Genomic DNA, 25,302 nt, shown 5'->3' with positions numbered 1-25,302 from the left:
ATGTGCATGGCATTTCACTCTGCAACTTCTGCCTAAACTTGTGTCTTCTGCTCCAGTTAACTCTTTCATTCTCATTGGTTCATTTCAAAACATCTGCCAGGCAGAGTATATTTTGGTCTGGCTTAGATATAAGTGTCACATACAGACCTTAGAGGGTAGAGTTTTTCCTCCTGACTGTTTGCACTTCATTTACTCCACGGTGTAACTGAGCGTGTAACTCAAACTCAATCCTGCAGAGAACACCTATGCCCCAAGTTCTGTCTTCTCCTTTTCCTGGAGGTTCAGGGGCACCTTGCTAAGGGCCAGAGGATGCTGGCGGGGGATGGGATGTCCCAGGTCACGAAAAACCTGCTGGACCTCACCCAGAGGAGGAACTTCTATGCCGGTGACCTGCTGTCTTCCGTGGAGATCCTTCGCAATGTGACTGAGACCTTCAAGAGGGCCAGCTATGAGCCATCTTCAGATGATGTGCAAGTGAGTGAATAACTGCATGTTATATTTTAACCTGGACATACTCTGCACTGGATCTGTGTGCAATACATTCATATAGTGACAGACATTTATATCTTTTTTAAATAAAATAATAGGCTGAATCACATTCATTTTTGATCTGATCAGATCTGTATAAGGTGTCATATGAGATTCATTTTAACACGACGTATGATAGATTACGAGAAAAACAAATGGTTGTCCAAATGGATGTGATTGCATAAACACAGCTTTCTATCACAGTTTTCTAACATGTCAAAAATGACACACAGGCTGACAGCCACACCTGATGGCTCTATTGTATCAGAGATCTTCTCCTCCCCCTCGTAAGCCGTTTCATCTCGTCATGTTGGGGTTGACTGCAGTCTTGATCCTCTTTATGTCAATAGGATGATGGAGATTATAGCTAAAGCTCCTCCTCCATCTCCAATAAGATCATTTCTGTCCTCAGAGCTGTGTCATTTTCAAAGACGCCCTTCCACTGTCATGGGCTGATGTTTGTGCAGTAGCTGTGTATTTGAATTAGTGTGTGTGTTTGTTTTACTGTGTGTGTGTCTGTGTGTGCATGTGTGTGTAGCCCCCAGATCTCTCTCCATTTATTGTCTCCGCTTTGTTTTAGTGGCTAAAACTGTCAGAGTGAACAAAAGGGGAAGGAAACAATTGTAATTCAATATTTGATGGGAACAAGCAAAGCAATTTTTGAGCATGTGTGTTATTGCAGAGTCTAATTTTCTATAATATCTCTCCTTGTTTGAATTGCTGTATCTGGTCCAGCTTAGTTGCTGTAATTAAGCTTTTGTTTGTTGCACTGTATAGAATTGTAAGCAATAGTACTGGGAAGGAGAGAATGGGCGAGAGTTGCCCATTTGCCAGCTGTGGTATGGAAGTAGAAAGTATAGCTATAGTAACATGAAAATCCCTGTCAGTTAGTGTTAAAATCCCCCAACACAGTGCAGTATCTGCTGATCAGTAGGCTTTTTCAGTATATGACATTAGAAAATGTTTTACTGGACATTTTTTCCCCCCGACATCAATATACCCACAATGCAAGACGTTATCCTTTTTTCCACATTTGAAAGAGAGGACATGGGCAAAATATTAACCAGATAATAGAAGTGTAAAAAAAAAATCCATAAAGCTATCTGATGGCAAGATCAGTGAATCACAGAATACAGCAACAGTGTGAGACGAGATGCACGTCAGTACAGCATGTGATTTTTAGCTTAGGAATGTGCATTTAACACAGTAGTTAAGTCACCAGAAATGTTCTCATTATGCATTTCCAAAGGCTGGAGGTGTTTGGACTGCAGAATCTTGTGAATGTTCTTTTCGTTCGTTTCCTGCTGCTTTGATGTAGGTTTTTTTTACATGGAACGTGTATAGTATGCTGCTAATATTCTGCAGAACAGATTCCCACTTGCCTTGCCCATGCATGTGCAACCTGGGGCCCTTTTTCAGACATTTTCCCACCATAGAAAACCTATGGGATGAGGAAATTGTCCTGTCTCTCGTTATTATAAGAGCTGTATGGTGTGTGTGGGCAGACAGGAGAGCAGTCAGCCAGCCCACCCCCTCCCTGTGTCTCTGCGCTAATGCAGTGTTAAAGTGGGCACATTACCACCAGAGGGAGCATAAGCATTCAAGTAGAAAACAAGATAGCCTGTGTCAAGAGAGAGAGCCACCCCCCCCTAGGCACATTGTAGACCAGACGAAATAACAAGGCCAAAGATCAGACAGGGTCCTATTACTACTGCGGGTGTGCACCCCCAGCACCCCCTTGCTTTCCGCTGCTCAAGAAGACAATCCACACAGCTGCTCAAACATTCCCTTTCATCTTTTTTTTTCTGATTGCAGCCTGTGTTTCTCTCCTCTAGCATTAAGTGTTCACTGCAAGCTGCGGGGGGTTCAAGGTGTATTTTTGTCAGAGCTGCTCCACAGATTCCATCTTTTTCTCTGATGCTTTACCATCATGGTTTCAATGACAAATTTTCAAGGTGGTATTTCAGCCCAGCAGGGATCCTCATTACTCCCTTATAGATATCCCTGATTTGAAATGTCACTGTATTGCCTAGAACTTTATTTTTTGAGTACACAGTGCTCATGTGTTATTATTTAATTAGAACATCTTTCCAATGCTTCAACACCTCTGTGTGTGTGTGGGTGTGTTATGTATTTTCCCTCTCTTCATCTCCACAGAACTTCTTTCAAATCATCAGCAACCTCTTGGAGGAGGAAAATAAGGAGAAATGGGAGGACGCACAAAAGGTAAGCATGTTGCAGCACACTTACTAAATAATTCAGGTTGCAGCGTGAGTGCTGTGTGCCTCAAAAATCTAGTCTAACCGTGTTTACAGTTGTCCTGTCTGAATGGCAGACATAAAGAAAGGTTGAAGAAATGTTAAGGCAATATTATACTTGCACAAATCTCTCTGAAAGGTCATTTAGCAGGAATGACATCTGCCCTGATTTGGAAAGGCAGTTCCTCAATGCTCCACATGGTGGCAGCAGCACTGCCACATAGATTGTCTAGCCATTAACATCAGGTTTATTCCTCCTGTAAATACATTATTTTAACTCACCTGGCATAGATCATGGCAACCAGTGCATTTAGGCCATCACTGAAAGTTGAATTTTATAATGTTTTATAATGTATGGGAGCTGATGTTTGTTTGTTGCTGCTAAAGCTCTCTCTCCTTAAAAGGTTAAGGCAGCTCATCGGACATATAAGCAGCTTTAAGACTCCCTTGGTGGTAAATGCATTACATGGGTTCAAACACAAATTAATAAGAAACCATGGTAGGCTCAATATCTCATGCAAGTAAATCTGAAACAGGCTTCAACCCTGGAATAATGTAGACCACTGTTTCTGTACAAAAGACTACACTTTCCGCACACTGTGCTTATCTGTGGAGGTTGGCTTCCAGCTACATCCTCTGTCAGCCACAGCTCTCAGCTTGAGAGGTGGCAACTCTCTTTTTCAAAACTGCCACTGGTGTCTGAGACAACCTGAACCCTGAAATCGCACACATCCAGACTCTGACAGAGATACCATCTGTGAAGACTGCCAGTCTGTAAAGGGCATCTGCTCTTTTGTCAGCTCCACTGGTAAATTGACTTAAATTAGGTATCACCTGCACTGACACATGACTGAGGTGGGTGTCTTTAAATCATTCAGATCTCCCTTTTGCCTCTCTTTCTCTATGCGTCACTTTAAATAAGATAGCGGGGAGTCCAGGCAGTTCAGCCTCTGCCAGGAATGCCAGTCCTGGCTCTCTCCACAGGCAGTAACTAGGTGTTTACTCACAGCAGCTTTAGTTTGGCAGGCTTCAAAGGTAGGCTGTTGGTGAGACGGGCGCACAAATCAGTAATTTTACCAGTAGGAATGAGTGGGCTTGAGAGAGCGAGAGAGACAAACAGACAGGCCGGCAGACAGATAGATTAGAGGGAACGTAGCAATAGGAAAAGTTGTCTCTGTGATTGGGAGCCCAGAGGAGGTTTGTGACAAGGTTAATTTTTTCAGTAGTTGTCAATGTGGCTGTCAAGGGAGTGGTGCTTCAGTTTAGACACTCCACAGAGTGGGCATTGGCTAAGCAGTGTCATCTGATCTCAACAGACCGTGCACGGACATCACAGTCATTAATCTGTCTCTTACTGGCTTATCTTGCATTAATGGGTGTTTTCCGAGCCAAATCAGTTTTCAACGCACACTTCCACTGCAGCCACTGGCCATTCAAAACACTCATATGAAACACTTTACTATGTTCACTCCATTTTTACAGGCTGTAGAAATGGCTTTGTGCACAAATTATTTTATATATTCGCCTCCTAACACTGTTACCATGGCGAGGAAAGGAAGAGCTCCGTCTATAGAACCTCCACTGCGGCCATTTCCCTGCGCTGCCTTCACATCTCACGGTTGCCATGGAGACCAGCAGAATGAGCATGACTGCACTGTGCGTCAGACATGCCGGAAGGGATGAAGTGATGTGCTTTTCTCCCCCACTATGGCTTTCACTCTGCTGTGTCAGAGGCTCTCAACTTCTGCATCACTGATCCGCTTGCCTGCCCTCGCATTGGCACATGTGTAAGCATGTGAAAACACACGGAACACAAGGTGTGACCGAGGAGGAAAATACCTGCCTTAGGTGTTGTTGAATATGAACCCAGAGTGAGGTGTTAATTGCCAAATGCCACTCAAAGGTTAATTGCTTTGTGTCGTTAGTGTGTGCTCACATGCTCACAGTCTTGCAATATTTGTATAACATTACACATTTCTTTAACCAACGTTTTTGAACTTTGTTAAAGCGTCATTTTGTTTAGTCAATGCTATTGTAAGCATGCCATTTGTCTTAGTATGAATGTGCATTATGTATGGTGCAGCTTCACAGTTTACACAGCGCTACAATCAGTGCTATGTGTATTATCCAAGTCAGAGGACTCCACTGGTCACCCCGAATCAAAGCCCTCTGATTAGATCTGACCCATCGCCACTAGATTTGAAGCCAGGATAGCGGTCCAATCTCTTGAAGGTCAATTATCGGATTAGCGTGCCTTTGGCATATCGACTTGGAGGCGAGAGCTGTGCTGACAGGCCCAGCAGAAGGACTGGTTGACCCGCAGCTCTGTCCATGGTGCTGAATGCCTCTCGCTGCATTTGCACACTGATTGCTGTTCTCCATGAAGGGACACACAAACCTAGGCGATCACCCTTGACTTGGCAGAGCCTTTTGGACGGGCAGCCAAGCAGCAGTCCAGTGTGCAGAACCAGAGGTTAGAGCACTGATGTCAGATGGATGCTTCATTCACAGTTTGTGAAGTGCAATCTGTCTTTTCTTGAGACATTGAGGAATTTCAAACATGACCTAAAGTCACATAGCTCTGTGACCTCGGCCAATGCCTTCTTCTTCTTCTTCTTCTTCTTCTTCTTCTTCTTCTTCTTCTTCTTCTTCTTCTTCTTCTTCTTCTTTTATTTTCATTTCCTAACTATTGCAATTTTTACAATAGTGAGGAAATTGCAAATGCCAAATAGTGAGGAAAATGCATTTGTTTTTATTTCCTATTTATAACTTCAATTTTGAAAAGTGTTACATAAATAAAGTTTATGTATATATTATTTATTTATGGCTTGCTTCTTTCTTTTCCTATCCCTATTTTACACTTTCCCACTTTCCATTCCTAGAGGAATACTGACTACTACTGCTGCATTTGTGCAATCATGGCAGCAATGTTGAAATAACTGAATCTTCTCGCCTCTTTATCTTGTCTAGATCTATCCTGGAGCAGTGGAGCTCATGCAGGTCATAGAGGAATTCATCCACATCGTTGGTTTGGGCATGAAGGATTTCCACAATGCCTATTTGATGACTGGGAACTTGGGTAAGAAACAAGCCACTGTTCCTCCCAGCCCACAGCCCTTGGGCTTGTTTTACCACTTATTTCTGCCTGACATGGACACATAATCCCTGTGCTGTGCTGACTCCTCGTGTCAATTTCCCCCCATCATTAATTTAGGATAAATGGCGCGTGGTGAGGGTGAGGGAGTAAAATGACTGCAAATCAATAATGTTAATTAAAACTGAGCTTGTGGTCTTAATGTGCTAAATTCCTATGAAAACACTTAACACTCAATCCAATATCAACAGTGAGCACAGTGTAGTAACCCCTACATGAGTAGAGCTCCTCTTTGACTGGCCAAAGACAACTACAGCTTTAAAGAAAAATATATGGAGGATATCAACAATTTATTGGTATTGTTAGAATTGATTAGAATTGAAGTAATACAAGCGAAATAAAACTTACAGGTATGTCTTAAAGCACTTTTTTTAACCTTTATTTATCCTGGGAATGTTTTCTGAAAATGCATCTGTTGCTTCATATTCATACTGTTATAAACATTCACACTTGGGCGATTCCCCATCTGCAGCCACAGTTTATAGTGTGTGGTGCCGCTTGGAGGTTGAGTGCGTTGTTCAAGGACGTAAGCCCGCCTGTTGTGCCGCCCCCTGACTTGATAAGAACATAAAAAAACATTCTTGCACATTTCTTACAACCTCGAAATGTACATTCATTATTAGATAAGGTAGCTCATGCATAGACAAATAGCTGTTAATCACTGTTCACCATAAATCGCAACTGTGCTCTGCAACATCCATATTAAGAGATCCTCTTACTGACAGAGACAAGTGGATGTTGAATGTTACAATAATTACTCTCTTTTGCTTACACAGAGAAATAACACACTGGTGAGTCAGCCCATCTGTTCTGTGAATTTAAGTCTAGCTAAAATCAAAGCAGGAACACTAATTATTCAACCTGACATCAACAATTTTTATAAACTGTATATTTGCAATATTAAAAAATCAGTTTTGGTTATTCAAATATGCTAGGATTGACAAAGTTGGAACTGTATTTTCTTTTTTTTTTAATGTATGAATCTATGCTTTGGCAACATGTGGACATGTACGTCATTCCAATAAAGCTCATTGTATTGAATTGAGAGAGAGAGAGAGACAGAGAGAGAGAGAGAGAGAGACAGAGAGAGAGAGAGAGGGAGAGAGACAGAGAGAGAGAGAGAGAGAGAGACAGAGAGAGAGAGAGAGGGAGAGAGAGAGAGGGAGAGAGGGATTTCTGCATTTTCTAGACATGAGAAAGCCTTGATGTAAAATTATTAAGGCAGCATGGCTGAACATTGAGTCAGAATATGTTCTATATTTAACATAGTTTTCAGCTCTGTGCATAGCTGATAAAGCTGTTATGATGCAATTAGTAAAACCAAGGCTTTGCTCACATCTTCAGAACTCAATTTACTGTAAAATGACAGTAACAGTTTCTAATGATATCAAATATGTGTAGCAAATTTGAAAGTGGAGTAACCTAATGTGGAAATATACGACAGTTTGATTCTGTCTGCTGAGGAAGACTTGATTAGCGGAGCATATACCCCACAGCATGTACTGCAGCATAAGAAATATTGTCAGTTCCTTGCAAGATTAGCAGTCAAATAAAAAATTCTATTACAGGATGGTCTGATAAAAAGGCTATAAAATTTGAACTCAAAAGTTTTAGGTTAACTTATACTTTGCAGCTTTAATGAGCTTGCAAATATTTTTGCTGCAACACTGTTCATGGTCCAGATCATAACTCCTGCTCTTCGAAAATGTGTCTGCATATGAGTCTTTCAGCAGTATTTCTTTTCCCTAATGTTCTCATGGGTTCTTTTAGCTTCTATCCCGCGGCCTCCTGGATGATCTGAGGTCTCTGTGGCATTTCATTTCTTACTCAGCCACAAATGGTGTCTTACTGGAATGGAATAATAGAACTCCAGTCTTTATTTATTCATGCAAGTGAATATGAGCATGTACAGCTGTGGCGGTATAGGTAATTTCTCTGGAGGACTGAGGTTTCTTCCCTCTATTCTTTACTATAGGTAACATTTGACCCAATTATATCAAACACCCATACTCAGTGGCTCTCTGTGGTATTTTATGTCCATAGTGATGAGTGGGAAGCTCCCAAGAATAGCATACCAAACATGATGCAATGAATGCACCTATCAAAATGCCATTATGAAGCACTTTGAGAGGCAAATTAAGTAATGGACATTCGAAAATAAGGTTTGAATGCCTTTCATAATGGCAAACATTAATGACTTTCTCAGATGAGAGAATATTTCCATGCCATTCCATTAATGGTAGTCCTCCTGTCTCACTGCCATTGCCTCTTCTTTATTCTTGAAAAAGCATTCACACACCCTTCCTTTATTCTCAATATGCAATCTACTCTATGAGGCAGACTCTAAATTGATATTAAAACATTTTATCCAGATACACACAGAATTGCTTTTTATCAATCACATAAGTTAATATTTAGTGGGAGAGCCTTGTACTGCTGTCACTTTAGACAGACTGATGAAAAATGCACTATATATACGAGAATATATGGAATATAGAATACCATTAGAATAGCAGAACAATGTATTGCATAGCTACTTGAACACCAAATACTTTGCCACATGACCCTCCACATGATGAAATATGGGGGAGGGACTCTGGATCAGGCTGTGTTCATTCACCCATCTGTCAAACATCATATCTCAGGTGATATCTCAGACAACACTGGTCTGGTGTTGACAAAACCTGGAGTTGGATTCTCTGATTGGCCTAACGGGGCACTATAATTAAAGGTCAAAACTTTTAACTGAAACAACACTTCTGATCTGATTTTGCTGAGCTAGAAATGAATTTTAAACATAAAAGGTTTTTTTTTTTTTTTTTACATTTGTAATGTCTGTACATACTAGAATAAAACAGACTTGTGTTTTGAGTTATGACGGATCATTCCAAAAAGCATATTTTCTATCTATAAGTCGAACTCTAAAAGAACATTCTAACATACTAACAAACAAATCTACTATTTTATTTATATAAGATAAATTCAAATACATTCCAGATTGCACCACCATTGCTGTAGGACTGCAGATTTCTGAAGCTGATTTCTGCACACAGACCTGAGGAGCCATTTGGCTGTGGGGCAATTATTTGAAGATCTAGCAGTAATGAGCAGCCTCTGGCTAGTATCAGCCAGAACCTTGCTATCTGCTGGAGAAAATTATGAGTCTTGCAGGGAGGATTTTTGAAATGAATAACTGACCCAGTCTTTCAGCAGGGTGTTGTAAATGTCACATGAAGAGAGATTTTATTTAATTTTGTTTAGATTTTCAATTTGAACCCATTAAGAGAAATATGTATGCCTATTTGTATTTGTATATATGCATTTACATATACAGATAGGCCTACATATTGTATACACATACATACATACATACATACATATACTACAAAGCCTTGTACACATTCCTGTACTTGTACATATAAATATATGAAACATATACACCTATACAAGTAATTTCCACCTCTAACATTCTATTCATATTATACGTTACTCACAGAAATGTAGCCCTAGAGTCAAAACTGCATGTATTGTCATCAAACATAACTGTGCATTCAGAATATGTCAAAGGACTCGGAGTTGATATGCCAAAATCCATTGAGACAATATAGAGCTGAGACATGGGCAGCATAATCTTCAGGTCAATTATTTTATCCCTGGATATAGCAAATGCTTTGGTAGCCGGCCATAATTTCAGCACAAAACACAGCACCCCGGTTGCCTCTTGGCCCTTTCGATTAAAGGAATGGAAAGTAGTGTGTGTACGCTGGTGTAAGCCAAGAGGAAAGCATCTGGCTGAGTAAGATATTGCGGCATCATTTCGTCACTAATTTATGGCACCCTCTTGACACTGAGATAAATACTGGCTGTCACCAATGCATCGTCCTCTGTCCTGCTACTTTTAGCCAAATAACCTTGATTGCAAAAGCTCTCCACTTCAGCAACTTATTTCCTCTCCTCACAAGCAAACGCCTGGAGGACAGAGGAAGCTCGGGGCATGGTGCAAAATTAAATACTGCTAGGAAATGGAATACATCACATACTGTTGACGTTTTTGTTACTAGCTCTTTGTTGCGATACTGCACTTTATGGTTGAGAGAATATTTTGACAATAGTAGTGATCAATTGCAAATATATGCAAACCTTTAACAGGCTAAATAATAGACATTTACAGCACATATGCAAATGCTCATCCATTTTTCTGTCACAAACAGATGTTTATGTTGTTTGACCTGCACATTTCCTGCACGCTTGTAAAATTTAATTTTGAGCCTTTCATGAATGCATGCGGATGCACTGGGCAATGCTATAATTCCCACTGGGGACAATAAACCATACAAAACACTCTTTGTGTGTTGCATCTTTTTTTTTGGAAGCATTTGAAACCCAAATTATCACTTTATTTGTGCTTTCGAGGCCCATCAGTGGAGTGTAAAGCCCCATTTACCTGCAGAATTACCCAGCATTCTGAAAGACTGTCTTCCTAGTCCCCTGTTGTGTTTCACAATGTGCCCCATGACTAATGCCACCCCTCCTCCACACACACAGACACACACACACACACACACACACACGCACACACACACACACACCACTGCTGCTCACAACATCTGGTGCTGTGAACCACCCTCTTTGCAACTGGCGGGTCCCATGGTGCTCTGTGATTTCATGCCTGCTGTTGGATCGTCCCAAACACATGCAACACACACACACACACACACACACACACACACACACACACACACACACCTCCATTGTCACAGATTTCACTCAAACATGGATTCTTGCCAGGTTTCATATTGTATTATTGGCAGAGCACAAGGAACAATAGCGCTTTTGCATCAATGGCAGGATTAGCCTCAAATTCCCCTCGCTGGAGTGCCACCTGACTGGGACTTGATGTGATACCTGGTAGAGAACACTGCAGTACAGCTTTATCCTCGCCTTGTAATGCCGAGTCCCTTTCAGTTGATCCCGGGAATTTTCCTTGTCATTGCCTTAGTGCATGGACCGGCCCTTTATGGCAACTCAACAGGGAGGTGAGAAAAGGAAAGAGTGATTAAGGAGCTTACCTGTCTGCCGCTTGTCAGATGCCAAGTGTATCTTTGATTCTGTGCTTTCTGGTGCCTGTGTGTGTGTGTGAATACCTTAAGGCCTTCCTGGGTGTAAGCTTTTGAGCCGTGAGTTTGGCTTTATCAAAACAGGTGGAAAACCTCACATTGTATCAATTAAAAAAAATCACGTCTCACACTCTAGCTGGACCTGGACAGGTTCTTGATATTTTACAGCTGGTTGAATAATGAGATTGAGTGATGAGTAAATGTTGCATTCACATGAGGTTATGTACTATGTCCAGGCTTTGAAATCAAAGGCATTTTTTCTTGAAAATTGATAAACAAATGAGGAGACAAGTCAGTCTCCTCATTTACACAGTACAGTATATGGAAATATGTAGATATGTAAATATGTAAAAATACATAAATATGTGTCTATATGTATGGCTGTTAGTTGCACATTACTATCATACATTTTATTGGTAACATTTACATTAGTTGTATGTATGTGTGCGTGTGATCCTCACTGTTAGAAAGTTAGAAAATACATTATGTGAAAGGTAATTTTTCATTAGAGACTGAATTTTGGGTAAATGGGTAAAATAGGGTAATACTCCGAAAGACAGCATAGTTTATGTTGCCACATTTCGAATACCGAAAACTCCTAAACATAAACTCATACAGTATAATATTCAGTGTGCTGATGTGCAGTGATGCTGATGTTAGTGTTTTGTTTTGTTTTTTCTCATTCTGCAGTGGCCAGCATCCAGAGACTTCCAGCAGTGTCTGTGATGACTGACATCAACTTCCCCATGAAGGGTCGTAAAGGCATGGTTGACTGGGCCAGGAACTCAGAAGATAAAGTGGTGATCCCAAAGGGCCTCTTTGTTTCCCAGTCGGCAGGTAATGTGACTACAGCTCAGAACAGATCCTTCCGACAGTTGCTCCACCACAGCCAAAATATGCAATAAATTCATGTAATCACGTCATTTGTCTTGCAGCATTCCTGCTCAGTTCTTTATAACATATGAGAAACATAGGCTACAGTGGAAACTGTAGTGTCAATGCAGGATTAATGCAAGACGAATGCATAATGAAGGATTCTACAACTGTTTCTACTGTAGAATGGAAAATAAACATCATGACAGCTCAGCAAGTGCTGAATGATTTTAGGTCAATTGAATTGTCTGAAGACTTTTAAATAGATTTCCAAACAGACAGATCAGTCTTCTGCAGAAGATTTTTTTTAATGTTTTATACTGTACCACCCCTTGTTTGTATAATGTAAAATAATGCATCCAGACTTTGAACAAAGCCTGTTTGCTTGCCTGTGCTTGTTCAGCCATTGAGTTTTCCATTGACTCAGCATTCTCAGCTTCCTTTCAAACGCTGCCAGTGGCCAGAATATATCCCAATCCAAAGCCAGACAATTTGGTTAATTGATATAATCAGTCTTATCTGGAATATATCAAAGATAACAAAACAAGGGATTGATTTGGAATCTATGCCACCTGCCTAATCCCAGCCACTCTCATTTGGACAGCAAAAGGAGCTGAATCTAAAGAAGAGTTTAGCACTTCTCTAACAGGAGTCAACAAAGTCTATATCAGCTGCAGAAATGATTTCTTGTCAAGGAATTGTACAAATAACTTTTGTTATTTCTTAATGTGTTATTGGCAGGAAATGTATTGGCATTGCATGCTGGCATTTTTTTGTCTATATTAGCCAAGTGTTGCTCTCAATTAAAAGTTTCCTTTGACTTAAGAAGATTTTTCATATTATTTCTAAGTAAATATTAAAACAATATTAAGCATATATGGACATCTGGAATGTTGCCTTTTAGCTCAAAAGCTGGTAAAAAATCTGATTAGTCAGAGTCAGCTTTTAGCCATGTGACCATTATTGCATACATTATCATCTACAGAATATTCATTATATAATTTCATCATGAGATAAAGTGTATCAGTATAAAATCTTTACAATAATGTTAATTAATGGTTTGTTTTCCCCATTAGATATGGATGGATCGCCCGTCTTCATTTTGGGAACAGTTCTCTACAAGACTCTTGGACTCATGCTACCTTCACCAAAGTAAGGGCAACTTGTCTCTTTATCCATATTTTATGGTCTACTGACAAGGGGAAATATGATACAGCTTTTTTATTTTTTTGGAAGCTGCTGTAGTGTCGATTTTTTTATTCAGAGTTGTGTATGCAGCCTTCAAAACAGCCTCTACCTGATTTCAGAGTGTTCCTGGAACTTTCCACTATAAATATATGAATTACTTTAAATTCAAACAGGAGATAGGCAAATATTTGTTCACCATTCTGTATTACTGTATGTGTTATTTCATATTTAGGCTGTTGTTATGTGGAATTTGAAGAAAACCTTCCATTCAACATTCCTGTAATTTGTCCTTTCAGCTAACAAACCTCTTATCAGATCTTTTCAATTCATATCTAAAAAATCAATTCAGGGGTTTGGGTTTCCTCTAATTTAGTAAACATAAACATAAGTAGAATGGAATAAGTAGTTCAGTTAAGGATGGCATTAGTGTCCAGTTTCTGAAGTTTCAAAGAAAAAAAACACTGTCCTACTACTATATGTGAAAATACCTAGGGTGCACTTTCAGTAGAGATTCACCTGTCCAATTTCTCCATTGATTTCCATATTAAAATTGGACAAGAAAAAATCACTTGCACCAAAAGTAGGCTAATAATATTCTTAGCTCAAGTGTTGCTGGCAGGACAGCACCTCGACTTTTCTTTGGAAAGTTGACAGTTTTCTTCCTAGTGGGAACCTCTCATGGATTTCAGCTTCTAACAAGAAGAAGAATCCGTTGACTGTGCAACAATTCGAGAGTTTTTGAGACAGTACTAGAGTCATGCCAGATGTTCAAATCACAGGATGTAAAGATACATCTCTTTCAGTTCAGGCAAGCCTTTGATTTGCACTGTTTTTTCTGTTTTGCTTGGGTTTTCAGTTTGTCCCGTTTGAACAGCACTAGTGGGCATCCACACTGCACCTCTTCTCTGAATAGTTGCTTTCACTTGTAATGGGCGGCTTTTAAATCTCTCTTCTTAACACTTTTGTTTTGTTTTGTGCCTGTGATATTTGCTTTAGTCTCCTTAAGTCCATACGATGCCAGGTGGACTAAGAAAATACTTTAGGCTAACAATATTAATACTTTAAAAATTAATTCAACAGCCTAGAAATTCGAAAAATGTGCAAAAATCTTCCCAAAATCCCAAGAGAACAGGTTTTAAAACCAGCGTTCGGTTTAGAGCTACTGCAAATTCAACACCATATCCCACAAAATTCTCACAGACTCTGATCCTAAATCTAATCCTGAAGGGCTAATGTATTTCAAGGAGTGTGAAAAGTGAGCTCAAGTGTTTGATCATGAAAGTAAAATCAGGGTTAAGGCTTTGAACATTGGAGATTTTGTATGGTGTTCAGCCTTTATACCTTTTCTGTGGGTGTTACAGGGATATACGTATGCTAGCATGGTTAAGCTAATACCTCAGGTGTGACCCTCTGTTTACCTTGTAGTAGAGAGTGAAGCAGATACTGAGAAAAAATCATTCAACAGGTTTGACCCTCAACGGCAATTAAACGACTGATGTATCATAGGAGCATCCGAGGAATTTGATTCATTTCACCTTGGCGATTTTCATGATTTTGAGCACCTCTCTGTTCGACTCAGGAACCACACAGTTGTGAACTCCAAGGTTATTGCTGTGACAGTGAGGCCCGAGCCCAAGGTGACCGAGTCCCACTTGGAGATTGAACTGGCTCACCTGGCAAATGTAAGCACCCTTATCGTTTTGTCCTTTAGAGCTACAGTAACCGATATCTTTGTATAGGTCCACGAATAGATGTATTTGTATTACATGTGGATCTTGCCATTCTGTTGCATTTACATTTTTTAATAATCGTTAAACTGACAATAAACTGTTGAAAAGATAACAGTTTCCTCTGAAAAGTGTTTTTGTCTGTTGAGTGAATGTTCTACAGTGGCCATAGCACGTTTTATCTCCCATCAGCCGACTAACAATGGCGGTTAATTGGCTCGATAATTAATTTGCAGGCACCCAGTGTCAGGAGAATGCATTGCAGTACAGTCCAATAATTACAAGGACAATCCTTTTTATGATCCAGGCCTTCATGTCAGAGATAAAGAGCGTGTGTGTGTGTGTGTGTGTGCGTGCATGCGTGTGTGTGTGTGTGTGTGTGCGTGCATGCGTGTGTGTGTGTGTGTGTGTGTGTGTGTGTGTGTTAGTATAGTCCATATTTCAATTAATGGTTCATATGTGACCCATAAAACACATGTTCAATGGATTTATGTAGAAGGACAAATATGCAATTGATTCATAATGATGATGATGATGATGATGATGATGATCAATGATGATTCAGTTGGTAAACATCATGTCCTTTTGTGTCTTCCAGGGAACATTGAATCCGTACTGTGCACTGTGGGATAGCAACATAATGTAAGTGGGCATGCACTATAAACTTTCACCTCTGTTCATCTATTGTAGGCAGTGTTGGGCTTGTTGCTTGAAACACTAAAGCATTACTCACCACTTGTTATTTCAAAGGTAATAACATGAATTTAATTTTTACCTACTCGTTATATTAGTTTTCTGTTACACCTCTGAAATCGGGTTAGTGTGGATGTGATCCTCCCTTTATCTTAAAGAATTGGGATAACACAATTACCTTTCTTGTGCACTTCTTTGTGAATGACCAAGATAATCAAATAGCAGCACAGCAGGCAGGAAAACAGCTGTGTAGTCAGAGGCAAGGGTTTAACTGGCTATATTTCTGATGATTTTACACATATCCACATACATTCACATGATTTAGTAATGTTTCTCTCGAGCCTCTGTCTGATGTTGGCTGCTTTCTGCTTACCATCTCAAGTCCAATTCTGTGTTATTTTGCCATGAGTTTGGTGTTGTGATGCTGTTTAGACAGATGGCAGACAGATGAAATTTGACGTCATCTTGTTTTGCAGTGGAAAGATTTTTGTACCTGCACACAATTCACAATAACAACAATGTGCTTGTCATCCTTTCGGATGATAAAATGAAAATGGTGGGAATACTTCCACCCAGATTAAATAGAATGTCGTTTTTTGCTATTTTGCATCTAGGCTTGCTCAGTGCCTCAACTGAGATGACAACAACTAATTATGATGACAACAAATTGGGGGATGGGGGGGCGGGATACAGTTTTTGGACAATTTAACTGTTTTGATTGGTAACTATAATTTTATTTGTGAAACAGACATAATATATAACTGTAACACATTACTGAGTAACATGTTACCACCCAACCCTACCTATAGATACTGAATATTTAGTGTGTGCTAGAGATGATTAGTTTCTAACTTTAAGTTGCAGAGATTCAAAGCAGGGCCAGGCCTGGTAGGCCTTAAGCAAGATTTGGTCTAATCAGGTCTCTACATACATCTTCGAGCATGTTTAGCCTGCCTTGTTTGGACATTTTTCATGTTCTGAATCTTACAATGCATTTTATTATTTTTGTAAGCTGAATTTGGTTTTATGCATCATGGAAAGTATGGCTATATTACAACACACTGTATAATATGATCATTATATTATTTATTTGAAGTAGGATTAGCAAATACTTTTGATTCATATATGGGAGGCCTAATAGCTGCTGTGGAGGCAACAGTTTAGCCAACAGCTTATGTCAGGTTGTTATTTTGCATTTTGAATTGTGCATGGCTGCCCTCTGTCGTGGTATTTGAGGGCAATTGCTCTATGCAAAAGTGCATCAACTGTTTTTGAATAGCAACGATACAACTGGGACAACTCTGCTCGACTCTTTCTTTGACTTTCACAAACCAAAGTGCTTAACATCAACAGTTTTCTTTGTGTCTAAGTCCTTTTAATCAGAGGACCACAGAATGACTCTATGGTATGATTATTATGTTCCATTTCAGACAGTTGGCTTGTCCTTATTATACAATACCAACCACTCTGAGGACTCATTGAGGGGGTAATGTACCATCTGTCAGCCATGTTGGTTCAAACCAAATGAGGGTGCTCAATGTAACAATTTGCAAAATGAAAATGTTGATCACAAGTGGAGAGCTTTGTCCTCTGTTTTGCCTGTTGTGTTTGACTCAGTGCGGTCCAGATACAGTACATGTGCTTTTGTGCACTTGAACACTGTAGGCCGCCTAGAGCTCAGGCCGGCAGCTGGAGCACCTGAGTCTCTGCTGCTTTACTTTCACCATGAGTATGGGTGACAGGGGTGTAAACCTGAGGCATAAACATCCTCATATCTGTGGCAATATAGGGAAAGAACTGTTGTGATTTGTCTGTGCATGTTACTTTGAGCAACTAGTGCTGCGATGACCATGTTAAGGTCAGGATGAAATGTCACTGTACAACTGTATAGCTTGATATTATGATAGAATCCAAATATTGTTTATCTGCTGATCACTCAGACTTCACACTCATGCAGTCACCTTGTCCTGTGCAACCACAGCTTTCCACTCTTGCCACCACAGCAGTTGGGGATTCGCTGCCTTGCTCATGGGAACCATGACAGTAGAGCTTGAAGGGCGGCAGAGAGCTTCCCGTTCTTTTCCCCCGCTCACATTTTACTACAAATAAGAAAAGTATTAGCACAGTGTTATTAAATATGGTGCTGTTTAATCTTAATAACTGCAAAATGTTAAACTTCCATTGTTCCTCTGCAGCAATTGTTTACTTACTAGATTCAATTTCTGTTGAATCGAGCCACGCAGCGCTGGCTTCTTGAGAATAATTTGAACTATTCAAATGGATCCAGTGCCAGAGGTATCAGTGCAGCTGAGCGTGACAGAGTGAGGGAAAGTATAAGGCAGCAAAAAGAAATGAGAGAAGGCATGAATGTGCAAAAAATATTCTCTATTAAGTTGTGTGACCTACTCAAAAATCTGTCTGCCAAATGATCTAAGATCCAAACAAAATGAATGACACCTCTTGATATTTTTGTTGATGATTCACAATATTTTCAAAAATAATAATATTAAAAATATAATGAAATAATATATATGGACATCTATTTAATGCAAGTGTAGCATTTTAAATAGACAAATAGAAAAATGGCCTTGACAAGATAATTGTCTCCCATGAAATGAAACTTCAGTTGATTCTTCTCGATAAGGTAAACAAAACAAATCGCCTGTAAGAGCTGATATTGTAAGTTTCACACTGGAGTGTATGTTTTTTGCTGGAGGTATGGACTATTTTTTATGGCATCGTTTCAACTTTGGTTTCCTTAGGTTGTCATGTTCTGAGCCGATTGTAAGCCAGAGAACTGTAGCGTAATGTGGTTCACCTGGTTGGCTCAGTGGTTATCTAACTGTCAACACTGCAGAATGAAAACAGATACCCACACACTGGACTACAGCTCCCTAAATGTTGTGAGAAATAAAACAGTTGAGCTTTATCCCAGGGTGCCCATATTGTTTTCATTTATTCTTCAAGTCAACACTTCCCCAGCACCAGGAGTAAGCAGGTCAGATGCATACACTTTTATTGCTCTTTCAAATGTCAACATCTTCAGCTATCAAACACGGCTGAAATTACCACCATCCCACTGCTGTGCCAAGGGATGGATATGAATTACATTTCAGTGAATTTAGCCTAGTTAATACTCCATGGTATTCAATAAGCAAATACATTTGGTTGAATTTACTGAAAAAACATCTACCAAGATCCCTCCTCTTTTCAAGATTGTAGTTACCAAATTTGTGGGATCATGTAACTGCAATCCTGCTACATGTAATCTGTTACTCCTGACCCATTTAAGATGAAGTTTAAATAACATGTATTGAAAAACGTTCTTTGGGGCAGCATATACCTATAATACTTTAAATTGTCTTGGTTATGAAAGTGACCAGCAAAACACCCCTAAAATGGGTACAGTGATGCAAAGCAGCTTGCTAAGTTATAATGAGAAAGGTTAAATGCTAAAACGTCTGGAGCCCTTATCTTCGGCCCTGACGTTGTTAACTCCCAGACTCTAAAATATTTTGCTCTCCTCAATACAAATGTAACACCTACTACTAGCTATTTAGTCTTTCCAGACTGCCTCTGCCTATGCAATAATGACTGCAGCTTTTAAATATAACCAAGAAAAACAAATTAAAATATAATAGTACAACCCATGTTTCTCGCCTTTTTGCAATGCCCTGCAGTTAGTTTTAGGGTTGTTTTTAAAACCCTCCAAATCACTTTTAAAGTAATGCATGGACAAATATGTGAGTGTGTTGATGCCCTTTTAATAGCTGATGTTTTAGCGTGCCTTCTCAAAGCTTCTAGATCCTGCAACAATCTGCCATATCAGGATTAGCAGCATCTTTGCCCTCCCCTTAAACCCCTTTAAATCATATTTTACAGACTACTTTATCATTTAACCCCTTTTTGTAAGCTTTACTTTCTATTTGTTTAATCTTTATGTTTTCCTCTCTGTAAAGCACTTTGCACTCAATTAGGAAAGGTATTCACATAAATAAATTCATAAAATGAAGTAGATTATTATTACCACACCATAAGATTAAATGTTGCTTCCTTTTACAGTCCAGTTTAACCATACTGTGTCCACTGTAATCTTTACTGGAGAACATGTATGGTATATTTGTCATTATTGCATTGGGAAAGGATGTGGTAAGACCCTGGTCAGAATAAAGGGTTGCTTCCTTTTATAGTCCAGTTTCACATTTCTTACCCAGTAAATGGTAATATTTTTACTTAGTGCCTTTGCAGAACACATCGAGTACATGCTGGTCCTAGTAGAATAGGAAATCCAATATGGTCGATAGTCCAGTTTCAGTTTACTCTTGCATTAAATTGGAATGTTTTACATACTACCGTTGCAGAACATACTGTACACTGTACATGTTTGTCTTACTTGATGGTAGGATCCTGGTAATTGTATAGCAACAAACCATGAACAATTGCTATTTAAGAAAAGTCATAGCATTTTCTTAATTCCTAGAAAGCACACAATTAATCTTGGGCTATGGTCAGTGTAAACCTTCAGTACCTTCAAGATAGTTAGTGGAATTGATGGGCAATAAAGAAGTTAATTAATTCAGTAATTCAGCTGTTTTTTAAGCATTTACCTAGTTAGTTGCAGTTGTAATTACTTGGTGACTTACTAGTCCTGTTTAATGTTTAAATACCAAGTTTGCACAAACATGATAACAGGAAACACTCTATTTAGAATCGATAACTGTTAATCCTTTATGTTGGAGCTGGTGGCAAGTTGTGAAAAGCAGCTGTCTCAGCGGTGGTGCAGCCAGGTTTGGCCAGCAGGTTCTACAGACATCTGGAGATCCTGGCCGAGAGCCAGACAGGCCACAGAGGAGGCAAGAGCTTGAGAACCAGGTGAAACTGCAATACAAGGTTTGGTTCTCTAGCATAGGGGTTCTCAAACATTTTTATCACACGGACCCCAAATAGACACACATTAGTGATACGGGCCCCCATTTGATAAGGGTTTATCCCAGGGAACCTGTATGGGAAGATTTTTGCTGTTGTTTATTTAGTATTGAATTATATAACTGTCTACACTGTATGTTGAGAGATAATAACAGTGGGGAAATTCATAGTGAATTAAGTTATAGTGAAATTAAATTATTCCTCATTTTGCTGGGAATCTCTCAAGAACAGAAGTCACAGGTCAGTCCTTAATTAGCTTAGAATAAGGTTTAAACTGACATATGCCAAGTATTATTTAAGATGCCATGTTGGCCCATACTGTATGACTCCTAATCACTTCATATTAGCTTTGGCTCAATTTTGCTGATGTTTAGTAATTGCCAGAGAACCAAACCATGCTTTCCAGTTTTGCATAGCTCTTCCATCAATGTCAAGCTAAAAAACAAATATCATATAAAACAAGAATTATCCTTCAATAAGTTTGTTCACAGCTTGAATCTTATGTACAATAGAATTACAGTACTTTGGTGACATCCAATTTATCTACAAACTGTGGGCAGCATATTAAAGCCGAAAGGCAGGGTATATCTATAAAACATATATCTCTACATACATTAGTCGGGCATGGAGTCATTATACAGGAGAGATTCTACAGTACAGGAACATGATCCTCTGCCAGTAGGAGTGCAGGTTTTCAGAGGCAGCAGGGACAACTACACCACTGTTTTAATGAAGTGGGCTAGGGCATATACGTACATGTGATTGGCTGATCAGACAATCATATTCAATTAAGACAAACACGTACAATGTACAGTATGTTCTGCAATGGTACTATGTAAAACATTCCAATTTATCCAGTAGTAAACTGGAACTGGACTATAAAAGGAAGAATTGTTTGCTTCTATGTTATTACCAGCTTCCTACCATATCCTTTATTATAGGTTATTGTCTTTTCTATTCTATCAAGACCAGCATGTACTCAGCATGTACTAAGTAAAAACATTACAATTTACTTAGTAAGAAATGTGAAACTGGACTGTAAAAGGAAGCAACACTTAATTCTATAGTCTGACCAGGGTCTTATCACATCCTTTCCCAATGCAATAATGACAAATGTACCATACTTGTTCTCCAATAAAGATTACAGTGTACAAAGTATGGTTAAACTGTAAACTGTAAAAGGAAGCAAATCTTTGTGGGATTTAGACTCATCCGTGGGCAGTGACATTGTCTGATCAGCCAATCAAGTTCAAGTACACGTTCATGTTGCGTGCTTCGACATTGTGATAATTAACAAATAACAGATGTGTCCATAAATGCAATACCTATCTGTCATTCAGGATATATATATATATGTGTGATTAATTAAATATATCTGGAAAACAAGTTTGACAGTTTGAAAGACAATTTGAAGCTGCTTAACAAGCTAGACACTGTTCTATCTTTGATGGTTCTATATCTGAGATCAGCGGAAGATTGTTGTTGTTTTTAAATTTTTTTTGAGTGGTAGAACTGTCTAGACTGCATGTGGGGAGACGATAGGGGTGAGAGTAGTTGCATTCTCTAATTGGGTTAATTTCTAGCAAATTAAATAATAGCGAAATTAAGCTATTCTTCATTTTGCTGGCGACCCTCTAGAACCTCCTCAAGGACCCCTGATGGTCCCCAGACTCCACTTTGACAGCCACTGTCAGCAGTGATCCCCATATAAAAGGAGTTCAGTCAGACATGAGCAGTGGCACTGTGGGCGATGTTTGCGGTAATTCTAACCTTCGCTCCAGCAAGGACTGACTGACTGACACATTGATGATGCAGTATCAACACTAACCAGGCATTAGATGACACTAGGCAGTATTACTGTGTTTGTGTGTGGCTGTGTGCGTTAGTGTGTGTGCAGTATGTGTGTCTGAGTAACTGTACACCCAGAAGTATACCGTTGAAGTATACAGTTTGCAACAATCATTTGCAAATGAAGCAGATTTAAATCCCTCGGTTGTACTACAAATGAAAGCTGTGTTAATGTTTTTTTTTCCTTAAGTTGAATCAGCTAATGTCTCACACTGGTCAGACATTCTTATGAGTATTACACTGAAGGCCTATTAAATGTAATGATAATAGCAGGCATAGTGAACCTATCAGGGTTTAACAGGTGCATGACTCCATTGCTTTATATGCACCTGTAGAGCCACAAATTCTCATTTGTCACCTCTTCACTCACATTGCATACAAATCCAATCTGCAGCTTTCCTTGTTGGGATTTAGCTAGCTTCTCTGCTTAATTCCAGGGTTCATCCTACTGAGGACCGTTGAGTTGCTTCAATTTCTCTTGCTAGAGAGAAATTTAAGCCCTCATTTTGCTTTTCTCTTCACTGATTTAACACATGCAGTGTGGCCCACACACTTGTTGTTACATTTACAACTTCCACGCCCACCATCAAGAGATTCAAGATGGATGGAATAACTTCCCAGCATTGCTCCCCCTCTGCCTGTCATTGTGTGCCAATCTTCCAAGACTTCATAAAATTGCCTAAAGCGCATTGCCTGAGGCACAGTCGGAGCCCCCGCCAGTGTCTGGCTCCTCTAACCTGGACATGCATGTAATGAGGTTTTAGGATGGTTTAACCCCCCCTCCTGGACCGATCTGTGGTGGAGCACCTGAAGCTGGCTAAGCTGCCTCATACGCAGCAATTACTTCCATGCAGCCATGAGAACAACACAGACTACAAGACTGCAGCTTAGTCTGGTCACTCAATCAATATGGCTGCACCTCCTTGCAGCTTATTGATGGAGCTAGCTAGCTGGACAATGATGAGGTTACAGAGCTTCACTGCTCGGCTAATCACACCATCTGGACTCTTAAGTGCATTGCTGGGACTTTCAGATAAGTTATGGGTTTAGTAATAAGATCTCTATGGCTGGACATCCCCAACCTGTCAAAGTCAAGCAAGGAAGACATTCTTAATGGAATTCTTGAGCAACTGTCTCTCTGTGTTTCAGCTAGCCACAAAGGTTTCATACTGGACATGCGTAAGATACACCTGCATGTGTGACTGTAGCTTGGTCTCCTCAACATGCAGGACATTCAGGATTCGGTGGTGTCACTTAGCTTGCATCTTGATACTAAAATACAAAGTGTACAATTGGAGTGAGAACAAATTCTGTCACAAATTTAAATTCTGGAGAGAGTCACTCTTGATGCGAGGCTGTCAATGAATCATTGCATGGATGAGAAGAGGTCAACAAAGGGGATGTGATGAATGGCGTGTCGTCGGTCTCACTGTGGTTGACAGACATCACCATTGTCACTTTCTCTCAGGCACTTTTTTCCACATTCTGGGGCCACCATGCCTCGATAAGGTCAGACAACACGTCAAAAGTGCCGTACATAAATCCCCAGAAAGGGAGCTAGTCCTGTCAGCTTCTCTCACTGGCACAGAAGATGATTTGTGGAGGAGCAAACATCTAGCAAGTTGGAAGTTTTAAACAGATCTACTGTCTAAGGGTGAACCCTCACTGGCACTGGGAGTGGCAGCTTCATCCCAAAGTTATTGTGGAGTGGAGCCATCACATCCGTTCTGCCATCAATCTTTTTACGTCATTCCCAGATGGGTTTGCCTCTGAATGTGGTCATCATGCTTGAGAGTGCCACAGTACCCTCCTCAAGAAGTCTCTGCCGTCTCAAGTGGGTGTGATGCAGGTTTGTCACCTACTAGTGATCCATCCTGGCTCTTCTCTCCAGGAATTGTTCAAACAAGGCAAAGCCCTCTCCACTATGGCTGCCATTTTGTCCTGCAACAACATGGTCTTGGTCCAACACAGTGTTGGTGGTACCAAACATGATCAGGGGACATACAATCGTGTGTCACTTTATGAAAGGAGCCTGCTGTCTTCACCTTGTTCTCAAGGCATGGGTCCTGTCCTGGGACTTAACTGAGGTTTTTATACAGGTGAGCCACTGAGGCAGAGGTCCTCCAATTCCTCTCCTTTAAAACAGTATTGTCTCATTCCCCGGGTACCGGCAGGAATGTTAGAAGCCTTCAAATATTCTCTGTCTATACCTCATGTATTCAGTTTGGCTTCACTAAGGTTACTACTCACCTGTGTTTTTGACTAAAGTCCCATGACATACAGTTGCCAAACCACAGAGATCACTTCTTTTCATATTGAAAAATTGTCTTACCCAGAGGATGAGTGAATGTTTGAACTTTCATTTATGAAGCCATTGTAGAAGTATTGCAAATTTAAGTATTGAGATAAATCAGCGGGACCATGCACCCACTAAGCTCTGACAGGCCTGATAGCCATGATTCAGGGCTTCAGCATATATTCTGTGAGAGGGTGTGTCCCGCATGAGCTATCTCCTTCATGTCATTCAGAGAACAGGGGTCTCATATGTTACCTGTTTTAACAACTAGATTGTATAAGTCAAGTTGTTTGATACCAACTAGATCTGTGATTTCTTTAGTTAACTGAATTCTTTACTAGTTATTCAAACTAATTCTTACATCATCCTCACTAATGAAGCACTTTTAATGTCAAAACTATGTTGAGATAACTACATTAGAGCGCTGAGCTATATTAGATAAGCTGTTCTGCGGTTTTATGTGTGGAGTGTGGGCGTGACATTTTAAGATGAAGACGGGATTTCAGCAAAAACATCCATTAGTTGTTTGCACAAAACAGTCACCCAAAATCCAATTAGGAAGAAAAGAGGTGAAGGGGAAGAGAGTAGAGGGTCTTTAATTCATTGCGTTGCTGTGTACAGAGACCCCAGAGTATTGGACTGTCCAAATGGGAATTGCTAATGGGCTCCAAGAATGGAACTCAGACTCCTTTGA

General features: G+C 39.9%; 1 protein-coding gene across 1 annotated transcript in view; it reads left to right on the top strand.

Moving 5' to 3' along the window:
- adgrb3 (adhesion G protein-coupled receptor B3) overlaps positions 1–25,302 on the top strand; it is a 122,563-nt gene that overhangs the window by 70,105 nt on the left and 27,156 nt on the right. The window contains exons 9-15 of the mRNA XM_071913017.2: positions 280–474; positions 2,686–2,754; positions 5,757–5,865; positions 11,748–11,894; positions 13,007–13,082; positions 14,698–14,800; positions 15,444–15,487. Coding sequence (XP_071769118.1) covers positions 280–474; positions 2,686–2,754; positions 5,757–5,865; positions 11,748–11,894; positions 13,007–13,082; positions 14,698–14,800; positions 15,444–15,487 — 743 coding nt within the window. The remainder of the gene's footprint in view (positions 1–279; positions 475–2,685; positions 2,755–5,756; positions 5,866–11,747; positions 11,895–13,006; positions 13,083–14,697; positions 14,801–15,443; positions 15,488–25,302) is intronic.

The sequence above is a fragment of the Centroberyx gerrardi genome, chromosome 15 (assembly GCF_048128805.1).
Source record: "Centroberyx gerrardi isolate f3 chromosome 15, fCenGer3.hap1.cur.20231027, whole genome shotgun sequence".
Taxonomy (NCBI): Eukaryota; Metazoa; Chordata; class Actinopteri; order Beryciformes; family Berycidae; genus Centroberyx; species Centroberyx gerrardi.
This window is presented reverse-complemented; position numbering and strand designations above follow the sequence as displayed.